Source organism: Pteropus medius, unplaced genomic scaffold (assembly GCF_902729225.1).
Source record: "Pteropus medius unplaced genomic scaffold, Ma_sr-lr_union100, whole genome shotgun sequence".
NCBI classification, from domain to species: domain Eukaryota; kingdom Metazoa; phylum Chordata; class Mammalia; order Chiroptera; family Pteropodidae; genus Pteropus; species Pteropus medius.
Window position 1 is genome coordinate 26,702,001 of NW_024354875.1, and position 12,675 is coordinate 26,714,675.

At 34.2% G+C, this 12,675-nt stretch overlaps 1 protein-coding gene across 3 annotated transcripts in view; it reads right to left on the reverse strand.

The window, feature by feature from the left end:
* Nucleotides 1-4,752: 4,752 nt before the first annotated feature.
* Nucleotides 4,753-12,675, reverse strand: part of GRB14 (growth factor receptor bound protein 14) — a 112,321-nt gene continuing 104,398 nt past the window's right edge. For 2 of the 3 annotated variants that reach the window (XM_039855291.1, XM_039855293.1), the window contains 5 exons: nt 9,083-9,199; nt 8,920-8,992; nt 8,695-8,782; nt 6,408-6,501; nt 4,753-5,119 (listed from right to left, as the gene is read on the reverse strand). In XM_039855291.1, coding sequence (XP_039711225.1) covers nt 4,973-5,119; nt 6,408-6,501; nt 8,695-8,782; nt 8,920-8,992; nt 9,083-9,199 — 519 coding nt within the window. In that variant the 3' untranslated portion in view covers nt 4,753-4,972. The remainder of the gene's footprint in view (nt 5,120-6,407; nt 6,502-8,694; nt 8,783-8,919; nt 8,993-9,082; nt 9,200-12,675) is intronic. The other variant, XM_039855292.1, reaches the window with a different exon arrangement.

A 12,675-nucleotide genomic window follows, 5' to 3' on the forward strand; every position in this document is an offset into this window, starting at 1 on the left:
GAGCTTGCCTTTCTAGTGTTATTTACCGTAATTTTCCTCTCTGTCACAATACTCTGTATACTTGTTACAATGAAGCTATCATTTGCTGAAAAACTCTTGAATTCAATCTATGCCCTTTCTATGCTGCCTAGCATTGCCATTGCTCCTTTGATGACACCGTACAGTTCTTTCTCCAAGGTTTTATAAATGTAACACTTACAGGCCTTCCAGAACGCACCATCATTCCTTCCATTTTTCAGCAAATGTTACCAATATGTCTCTTCCATTGTATTTATAGATAACACTTACCCAGCCTAGCTTCTAGGACAGGTACTTGTACATCTATACTATTATTCAATTTTGCATCTCTAAAAGTGCCTTTCAAATAATACTCAATACATGTTGAAGTGAACTTAAAAAATACACAAGAACATCATTTATAGCTCTTAATCAGATCACTAACATTACATGAGCTTCTGAGGGGAGAAGAATCCACTCTGAAAATATGACCAGAGACACATTCGTTCTGTCAAAGTTTATTAATTTCTCAGAGATGCATCAACCCCCTCGTAGTCGCTTTAATTTTCTCCACTTGGCCGTGTATTAGCCCATTTCCTGTGTTGTACGGGATTCTTTAGCAAAGAAAATGCTGGAGAAAATAGAAAGCAGCATGAAAAGAAGGACACGTATGAGATGACTAACTCCATAAAAGAAGCCATAGGCATGAGTCTACAGGAGCTGAGCAGGGACACTGAGGGCAGGACATTAAAGACATCACTCATTCATAGACGCCAGGAGTTGGAACCAACTCAATAGCATGTAACATACATGTATTTCCTAGTAATCAGTGTTAATTGAGGGAGGGAGATGGAAAGTGTGAGATCTCAAATCTCACTTCATATTTTTAATCAGCAAGAAGAAAGCCGGAGGGTCTGGAGGACCTGGTACAGGTGAGGACAGTTGTCCACATAGTTCCTAGAGATGGACTGGGCACACCCTTCCTCCCCCACCCCCACCGCCGCCCCTCAGTGTACTGTGACCATGGCTACTTCCATAAAAGCAGTTTTATAGAAAGGACTGAAACCAGGGCAGAGGCACAATGTATAAAGCACACTGTATTATTCTTGGCAGGAAAGGCACGCAAGTGGAGGCAGAGCAAAGGCACTTGATGTTGAAAAGGACAATGTCCTGGGGAGGTGGAGTTCTTAAATGTACAATCACTGATGTAATTAAGAAAACACACACACACACACACACACACACACACATCAATTAAGATTCTAGACCATGTGCTACTTTACAGGCACGATTTTATTTAATCTCCGCACCTTAAGAGGTACATGATGATGGTGATGGTGACCTCCTCTATAGAAACGAAGAAACTGATTTGATCAGGGCTACATAGCTGCTATATAATGGGCTGGAATTCAAGTCCACAAAGTCTACTTCAAAGCTATAATTTTAACTCCTGTTTCTAATGTTTTGTCTTATGTGGAGTTAAATCGGGTAGCGGCAACTTTTAAATATAATTACAAGGAGAATTGGCACAAAAAAGAACTAGTCAGTCACCTGATAAACCAACTGCAGAAACAAATATTTATGGTTAGAAATTCACTTGGATACCTTTCTCAAGCTGGAGGATCTCTGCAATGGACTTTTGGGTGAGCATAATCATGTGCTCATCCAAAGCTGCTTGGCCTTTCTCTTGTACACATCTATAATTTGTGGCCTGTGGTATATGCAGTTAGAGACATTATAAGCAGTGGCCTGGTTACAAGCATACCTAAATGTGGGAGCCCGAACTGGCAGGAGATTCCACATCCCAAAAGAGGCAAGAATGAAGGTTTGGTTGAGTGTTCAGTGTATGAGAACTCTGCATCTCAAGCAAACTACTCTGTGCCCCACTGGTATAGGTAACAGTGACTGACAATCACCTACTGTATTCCGTAGAGAACACAAGACAGAACACTGGAGGCCTTTTATGAGCAATAGTCAACACAGCCAGGAGACATAGCAGGCTTCCCACCTGAGGTCCACCTACATACACAATTATAAGTTATATTTCTATAATTAGTTTGTTTTGAAATTCTATTTGTTTTATTTTATGCTTTTAAAGACACATTCTGTGATGGAATCCATAAATTTCATCAGGCTGCAAGACAAATCCAAGGCACAAAAAACTTAAAAATGCCTGGCAATTGTGAGAAGAGCTTTCTAAACATTGGAGTCAGCTTGAAATAACAAGTTGTAATCATTACCAGTGACAACCTTTCGTCTTCAGAGAAGTTTAATCCAGGGACTAGTCTGATATCACTACCATAATACAACTACCATATGTAGAGTTGGCATTGTTGGCAATCAGAAAGCAGAGACCACATGACAACTCTGATTAATTGATGTTGACCAGCGTAAAACAAGGCTAAAACAAAACTCTCCACCTAATATACTCAAATCAGTCAGGGTTTATACCATTATACATGTGAAACAAGTAATTATTCTGAACTGAAACACTCCTAATAATTTTATCTTGTTTGATTAGGTTTTCTAAATGTTTCAAAATAATTACTTAATTTTTCTACATAAGGAAATTTAAGAAAACATGACAGGTGGTCTGCTAGGTGTGCTTTTTTTTTAGGAGAATGAAGCATGCTAACTCCAACACATGAAAAAAGAAAACAGCTGATTTGTCCTAATCTCTATCCAAAATGGTGCAAGATAGCAGAACGTGGCTAAATCAAAATAAAAAATAATTCAGAAGTAATTCACATTTTTCTTGGAAATCCATTTTAATACTGTACTGACACTGAATGTATCTGTTTCTGATTTAATTTCGTATTAGATTTACACACATGTACATTCAAAACCCTTTATCAGAAGGAATCAGAAAGGATAGTGTCAACTTTTCTTCAATAATTTTTCTTGATTCATAGTTTAAGATCAAAGTAAGCAATTACATACAAAATCTGGGCTCTACATTAATAACCTGAGATAATGAATGAAGTTAGAGACAAAAATAATAAGATCAAGCATAAACTGGTCGATTTATAAGAATCTAGTATTTAAAATACTATATTTTCTGATACTGTCAATTTGAACTGGGTGTAAATGGGAAAATGCATTTCAAGCTGAAACACAAAGTATTTTTATAAATAAAAAATAAATCACAAATAGTCAAGGCTATTCTAAAGGACTGAAAGGGCCATGTGTGTTTACTTCTTGCTTCTCCATTTAGAGGTCCTATGTAACTTCCAAGCCTCCTTAGACACCTGATTGATATAACATCAGATTTATGTTCTAAGTTTCAGTATTTTAAAAAGTCGGTTTGTATCAGCTAAAAATAAATTGAATAATTTTAAAATGCCATGAATAATTCTTTTTCAGTAGTAATTGATTTAATTAGCATTTTATGTTTTTAGATGCTGTTATCAAAAATGTATAGCTTTTATTTAAAACTAAAGTGTGTAATTTTAAAATATTGTTTTAAAAAACCTCCCTAACTTTCCAACAATGTTGTTAAAAGGGTCAATTAAAGAAGATGGGTAATATTTTGTATGGTTTTACTGTTTATTTGATGTTTTGTCTCTTTTGTCATTTTTTTTCAGTTACGATAAATATCTTTCCCATAAAAAGTGGGAAAAACAGAATCATAGATTACCAACAAAAATCTCCCAGATGATCTCAGAGAGGTGAAAAGAGAGGTGAGTGTCTTATGTTTCCAAAATCTTTTACTTCCATATTAATGTTGCCTAGGTAAGGAACTGAAATGAAAACAGGATAGGTAAAAAGAAGAGCACAAATTTACCTGTTAGAATCTTAACAGATTTTGAATCTTTGATTTTACTGATTTTGATAAGGTTAATGATCTAGTAGCATAGTAAGAATCTAAGGAGCCTTCATAAAGTTACAGCATGGGGGCAAATGTGAAATATTAAGCTGATAATGTAACATAGTCACAGGTTATGTGCCACAAGAAAGCATAAGCAAATTATATAATTCCCCTCTATACTTTGATCATTTTCTTAAAGACAGTCATGCACCACATAACAACGGTACGCATATATGATGATGGTCCCGTAAATTTATAATTGAGCCGTAAAATTGCATTCACCTACTGGCATCATAGCTGTCATTAATGTCAAAGCAAATTGCATTACAGGCTTGTAGCCTAGGAGCAATAGGCTATGTCATATAGCCTCATTGTATAGTAGGCTATACCATCTAGGTTTGTGTAAGTGCACTCTACGATGTTTGCATGACGAAATCGTCTAATGTCACATTTCTCAGAATGCATCACCACCATTAAGAGACCTACGACTATAGATAATTCTAGTAAATCATTAAATGAAAAAAAAATGCAATGAAAAATGTGTCACTACTAGATGCAATACCAGTATAAATATTATAGTATAATCAATAATTTAATAAGTCATCCTGAAAAAACCAAAATATTTCAAATTAATTTTAAGCTGCTACTTCAAAACATGCTTTGATTTTTATGTTATAATAAACTCAGAAAATGTATAATTCAAAATAATTTTTAGTTTTACTAACAAGTCGTGGGTAGCTTCTTTTAACTGATTGCTTGAGTTTTTATTACTCTTAGGTTACAAAAAAATAGTATAATTTAAATTCATTCTGAACCTCAATTTCTGCCCATATTTTGTAGTTAAGAATTCTAATGCTGCCATATAGTAAGGACAGGAAGATATTTAAAATATGCACATTCAAAAGAAAATAATATAGTAATGTAAAATCACACAAGAACACACCAAATTATTTTTTTCTGAGGTTTAATTTTAACTAATGAATTTTAAATGATGAATGTAATGTCAATCCAATTCTTCGCTTATTTGCAATGCACAAACTATTTTTTCTAACTTTGAGGTGAAACAGATTCTTTTCATCACGGCAATACTTTCACCGTTATTTATGATCTTTTATTTTTCCTTGAGTCTTTTTTCTTCAACACTTTAACGAGTCATTTCTAGTTTGGCTAAAGTGCAATTTTAGCACAATAATGTTTCAGTTTGCAAGGAAGAACACCCTTATTAAGTTGATAAAACTCCACCAGCTGGATTAGATCCGTAAACCTTGTGTGGCCATCGTCCAGGGTGTGGAACATTTCACCATCATCTTCCACCTACGAGAGAAAAAAATAATGAACTGGTAGGATGGGCAAAATATCCAGAACAATCATATTCTATTGCATACTGGGTCTTCATATACCAAAATTGACAAGTTATTAAAACTAAAAGACAGCAAAAAGAATGTCATGGCATGTCTACTTCGTTACTGTCATTCCACTTTGCATTTAAAAGAAACAGCATCTGATCCCAGGCTAAGCAAGTGGCTCTACCTTACCTATAATTCTCGCAATGTTTTGTAATTAGAACAGTACGACTATTTTGAATCAATATACAGTGAGAAATCTGCGCTATTCAGTGTAAAAGTAAACAAAAGGTTTTAATGCTCCCATTTACAGACATTTCCATTTCTAAATGTTATCTCCCTAACAGACTCACTTAGTATATTAAAAATGAATATTCACATAATTTATGTCAGTAAATTGATTCTGAAGCAATCAAACATTATGTTAATGGAATGATAGTTGTCTTTTTTTCTTTTTTGTCCGTGAGATATTCTGGCATTAAGCAATTCATACTTGCCAGAGAAATCATTCGCATAATCAGTGAAGTAGGGAAGATATTTCACACAGACTTTAGGTAATTCCAAAAACAACCTATTCAAAAGAAAACACTAGCAATTTAGCAATCTCATATAATACTTTTCCAAAAGTAGATTGATTCCCTATTTTACACTATCTGGTTCCAATATATAGATCACATGCACGCATGTGTGCCGACACACACACACACACACACACACACACACACACACACACACACACACACACGTAGCAGAAGCAACAAAAATCCCAAAATAAGTTATGCGATCCAAAAGTAGAATTACAAAAAAATTTTTAAACTTGCTTAGAATAATTTAAATGATATTTAGTTCTGCAGCACCTGTGTATCTATCCACAATGATTAAAAACAAAACTATGAAAACAAAAAAAAATTCTTGAGACAAGGAAGAAGAAAGGGCTTTAAAATAAAGGGTTTTTAAAGAATCACTAGTAGAATTCAGGAAAAAGAATCTTTAGTGGCCTTTTAACAATAGGTGGCATGAGGTCTATACAAATATTGTTAAATCATGTTTCCTGAGAAAAAGAAAATTTAATTTTTACAATTCCTGTATTTCTTATATTAATTCAGACTCATAAAACCATTTCTGCCAAACTTAACTCTAGTCAAAGCACAAAATCCCAAATTATATTTAATAAAAGAACTAAAGAAAACCAAAGTTTCCAAAAGCTTATGCATTAAGATCATCTCTAATATACGAATGTGAGATCACAAAATACTTACTGGTATAATTTGAAAATGCTTTATTTTTTGTGCATGACTCATTGACAGTACGAAAGTTTTGGGGTTACTCTGACTATCCCGTACCAAGAAAACTCTAAAGAAAGAGAAAGAATTGTAATATGTTTCTACATCTATTCATGGTTTTCATAGAAATATAGCATATAATAAATCCAAAAAATATAAAAATAAACATAGCCATAGTTTTCCTTTGCTGTGCATTCAATGATAGGATTATCCAACATGGTAAACTCTATGGTACAACACTATCTTACACTATAAAACCGTCGTCAGTGCTAATTTAATTTTAATAGGATAAATATACAGCTCATTTGTCAGATTGTTTGCTCACAATAACCAATAAAATGCTATGCTGGCATCAATAATTAGTGCTGTGTCCTTTTTCCACTGGGAAATTGGGTATTCACATGTAACTGTTTTGTACAGAGAATGGGTCATTAGCATATTGTTATTTTAACTTCTGGGTCATGTGAGGCCCTGAAAGAGAATATTATTTCGAATGAAATCATTTTTTAACCACCTCTTCTCCACCGAATATCCTTTTTTCTTTTGTTTCTGGTTCCTACTATTACACGCACAACAGCAAGTGAGAAATGAATATATTTTTAAAAAATCAAAGCTGCAATCATTTATTAAATGTTTGAGCAAAATGTTTTAAGTAAAAGAAATACCCAAACGACCTATCTTTAACCTTGAAGAATGCAGCAGAAAGTCTCTATAATGTCAGGCTAGAAAAGCAAGACATGGCTTAATGGTGTAAGAGAAAAATGCTGCCAGACGTATACTCTTATTTATTGACAATGTAGTGCAAAACCAGCTTTGTATTAATTGCTGGCAAACAGACTATGCGAACAGTTTCTACTGGCGACTCCAATATTAATCTCACTGTGCCTGGGCAAAGAGGCAGCCAAATTTGAGCCATCACAGATGTCTGATGAGATTATCCATTTCATTTATGCTGTGTGAGATTCCGACATGACATCACTGGGAGATGGGACAAAAGGGAGTTTCACTGGTAAATCAAGCTGTAATTCTCTCCCCATTCCCAAGTAAATCACCACTACCACCTAGTGGACTACTTGGCATCATCACATCTTTCCAAAGGCAAAGCAAAAAGAAAAAAATTTTAAAGAAAAAAATTTTTTTAAATTACTATTCTTTATGTAATGATTTCATTCAATTTACAAAAACTGGACACAGCAGTAAGGGAAATTATAAACCCCCAAAACATTTTAACAGTTCTTTGTAGTTTCTTTTTTTGGTCTCATCAGATTGTAACTCTGCTGATTATTCAAATTTTTATCTATAAAGACTGTGCTCTATACAGAGAAGCATATTAAAATCTTTTCTTATTTACAGTCTAGTGAAATTCTGACTTGTTATTAATAATATTGCATGTAAAGATGCATTTTATCCAAATGTCAATATTAAATCACCTTGAAATCTTGTCATCATCTTAGGCCAACCAATCCCTGAAGATATAAGATTTTGTCACCCCTTAAATTGACACTGGTTTCACTTCTCATCCAAACCTCAATACGACCTTCTTAATTTGTATTACATTTGGGAAGATAATTAAGCCAATATTATAGGAAGTATCTGAAATACTGAGTACTTTGAGAAAAAAAAAAATTCTCTAGATTATAAATCATTCATAATACATTTTATATTTCTCCTACATCTGTCATGGCACCTCACTAAAAGATAACATGAGAAACAGTCAAGTATGCTTTTCATAGGTTTATATTGCTTTAAGCTGTTAAAGTTTAAAGAAAATCAGGATATAATCAGAAAGAAAAAATATATGAAACAAATGGTCTAAATATGTAAGAAACAGCTTTTTACTTAACACGCCTTGCATCAAACTTTACAAAAATATAACATATGATGTCATCACACAAACCATACTTTGCAATTATATGAACTATATTTTCAAATCAAAACATTGATACCCAAGACCAAGTTAAGCTTTTTCCCCCATCAAGTATAATTTAAGATGCTAATATTGGCAGAGAGTGAGTAATATTAGTGATGATTGGTTAAGAACAGAGTATCCTATTCAGTTATCTGTTAATTTATGCACGAAAACTAAGCATACATTATGAAACAGGTATTTTACAGATATTGCTAGGATACACTGACAACTTTCCTTCTAGAACAAAGTCACTTCTGTTTTAATAAACCAAAGTCAAAACTCTTTGTGTTGTTGAATAAGTAATTACTGACTATAGAAGAAATCAAAATCACTACCATTCAAAATCTAACTTACCCATCCACAAGTCCTTGCTGAATAATCAGTCGTTGAGCTTCATCTCTAGAAATTTTGTGGTGAAACCATGGTTGGGATCGGTGGATAGCTGAAGAAATGAATGGAGGAAACGAAGCTTTACATGAAATTATCACAATTACATGACTTTCCACCATAATCCCTCAGTAACTAGACCTAAATGCACATATATCCATCCATTCAGTCATAGTGAAGATGCAGACATACCCAAGCTGGTGGCAGAACTCTGTGAAGAGGCAGTGGGGCTACCATGATTGCCCAGGCGTAGGCATCCTTTTTTCTGCATGAGGAAGTGAAAACAAATTTAAACTTTTTGGGTGAAATAAACTCAAATCATAAATATTTTTGAAGAATATGAACCTATTTATACCCTCCAAGCGAGTCCTTCTTCAACTGCAACTGAAAGGGCTTCTGTGGGATTTTCTATAACTCTGCTTTTCTGGCCTGAGAAGTCCATTGCTACCAGTGAATTCTCTGATATACTTCTCTGGAAAAACAAAAAACAAAAAAAAACAAAAAAATGACTCTTTTTTAACTATGAAAATATATTTAAAGTTATATTTCAGTGCTTTGCTGGCAATATGTTTCTATTCTATGATGTGGTTCCAAAGGTGGCTAACAGGAAATTAAAAAGTTAAAAATATATATTCAAGATAAAATGGTGCTATAAAATATTTTGGTTAAATAAGATATATAGCTATTAGTTAAGCTCACTGAATAAAGGGATTAAAAGCTTTCAAGGTAAGTACGCCTTTCTCCTAAAACAGCCCCCTCTTCATATTCTCCAGTAAAATGGGAAAATGCCAATTCGGAAAAGAATTTTTAGCCCTTCCTGAGGTAAAAAGATACATTACTTCTGAACTCATCTCCCTATTATGTTTTGAGATTTATCAATTATCTTTAAGTGTCAATCTCTCTCCTTATGAAGCAGCTATTTATTAAGATTCAAAATACACTAAAGCTATAACAAAATGACTTCTTTAGAAAGAAATAGAACTCACTTTATAACAGAACTACAATATGTATTTTAAGTTTATCATCTCAACTTTCATCTTACTTAGAAAATAAAATTTAGTGAAATAATTCAGATAACTTCACATTATTAAAATTTCTATGACTTAATATGTAGACATTTTTTCTTCTTGTAAAGATGAACATGGCAAAGTGAGATCTGCAAAAATAAGTCAATGACCAAAGAAGAACTGATCTAAAAGGAAGACATCTTTAAACAAACAATTTAAAACAAATAATTTTTTTTGCCAATTACTTTTTGTATTCATATTATCTAATGTGAAAATAAAATATCCAAAACCTGGACTTTATATTTACTTTTTGTTTGGTTAGGGCTCTACCTCACAACAATCTTTTTAAAAGTATGCCATCCCAAGTCATGCATCTTAAAAAAAGACAACTGTCAAAACCTCCAGTCAAGAGTGTCACTCAGTTTTTAAGGATCAAAACTCTCCAAAAGAAAAAAAAATATTCGAAACCAGCAAGGACAATATTTCACAGTTATTCTCCACTCGGTAATAGAGGAACAAAACCAAACCAAAGGTCTAATGGTAAAGGAGGAGCCAGCATGCATCTGGAGACTTGTGGCTTACAACCACTTTATAACTCCCCACATGGATCCAACCACACCTAACTTCGTCTAACAGAATACAGTTACATGTGTGCTTGAAATAAAATGTCCACACACAAAAACTGGGGTGCTCATTTATCACTGCATCACACATGGCACTTTATTAGCATTTGTTATTTCCTCTTCAAACCATGCTGCAGTGGTCCACAATTTTATTTAGTTTCATCTTTATTCTGGACATCTGGCGTGTAATCTTTCATATGTTACAGGAGACTTTATAACTGACAGCTGCTCTTTCCAGACAGATGCTGTCTCTGTAATCTCTATTTGCTGTCACACCTTACTTTGCCCTTCTCACCCCATGATCTTCTGTGCTAGACTGTGGACCAGTCGGATATACTTTTGCTTTGCTGACATTAATGTAAAGCCTCTACCTGCCCAAACCATGGAATAACTAATCTCAATCATAATAATGGTTTTATCTTTATAATATCTCTACTTCACATGCCAAGATGGGCTCTGTAACTGTAAGGTCCCGATAACATAAAAATACTGTTAGAAAAGAAAAATAAATGTAACCAGTTGTTTTTATCCTTTTTTCTCCTCCTTAATATGACAGACTGAATGCAAAACAAGATCCTATGTTCCATAAGTACTTGACATAAGTAGGGAGTTTACAATACAAATAAGTATTTTTATTTGCTACATTAACTACACTAGAGGAAAACACAGGAATACAGCAAATATTTTCTACTGAACGGCAGGTGGTGGATGAAAAATTAATAGTTTACCTTTGGTGGACAAAGAAATGGAAGTGAAGCAAAATCAGACTTGAACTCAAAAGGTCATTTTCAGCTCAATTTCTTTCACATAGAAAAGCAATGTTGATAACATTCAGAATCAGTGTGTTTTTCAAATACTTGTCCCTTTTCTAGCTTTCTTTTGGTGGGATAAACAGGGCAAGCCCTAAGAAAGGGCCCATGATTTTAAGGGCATCCCTCTTTTTTTAAGAAAGAAGAAGCCTGAGTACACCTTGGATTATCCAGGCCACACTGAAATCAGATCCAGTCACTCTTAATGGAATAAATGTTTTTCAGGAAGTTTAGCTAGGTGGCAACTTGTAGCCATATACTCTGTCGCCCCATTTAAAAGATTGAAATAAACCTACAGCACAGTCCTTAGCAAGAGGACACAGAATTTCCTTAGATACTGTTCTCTCATCTGCTTGATATAGGGCCACAGGACATCAAAGATGCAATTGATTCTAGATATTATGCAACCATCCCCTGTATTTTACACTGCAGGACACCAGTGACTCGACTAAAGTCACACAGACAGCATATAGTAAAAGCAGTGACAGACTCTAGGGTTCTTTCATATATCACAATATTGGGGGGTACAGGGAAGAAACTGTAGTTTGGAATGTCTAGCACAAGGTCAAAAGTGAGGAAGAATAAGAACTTGCTTAGATTTGTTTTTCCCATCTCCTCATTCCAGCTGGGGCCATGTTAACAGATGCTCCTTTCAGTGAATCCACTGTTTGCCCTAAAAAGGACCAACTATATTTGGCTTCCTCAAATATCTGCTCATGATCCTCATTTCAAAGGCTGATAGGGGTGCCTATTATGTGCTATATATATGATGTTCATTATGGCATGAGAATTTTTTCTCATTTCTCTTCTCCAAATGTATCCTGAAAAAGTTAAGATGATAATATTGTTCCTTTAAAAACATAACAAAAATATACTAAGTTTTCTGTGCTGCTCACTGAAAATAGTACCTGGATGAAAACCAGCAAGGGTAGGTGAGGGGCACTGGTCTATTATAGAACTCACTGATAATCTAGAAAAGTACAATTCTGTATATAGACACCAAAGTAAATGTAAATACTTTCCTAAACTTCTTAGTTTCCTTCATGGAAATTAAAAAGAGTAGAGCTAAAATTATCAAATGCTATTCTCTGATCATGACAACTGCCATACAACCAACAACTGACAGGTCTTCACCACACAGGCACCTAAAGCCCTCCTCCTTCGATCCTGATTTCCAACCAAATTCACTCAAGGACTGTCTTTTTTCCTATACATGGTGCTGAACAAGGAAAGCTACACTAATCAAACTGTCCTATACATACTGACCAACGGTACGATTGCTTTCAACAGGAGGATGTAAGGATAGTACCATACCTGTATGCTAATGACAGTGATGAGAGTAGAAAGTACTTTATGACAATTTTTCCTGTGATTAAGTAGACACTAAACAATATTGGCTTCCAAATGCATGGCTGCTATTAACATGCTCAGCCTAATAATTTTAGACTCTAACAGAAATTTAAAATGATTTAGAAAAGGACTAAGATAATAAAATTTATTATATATATA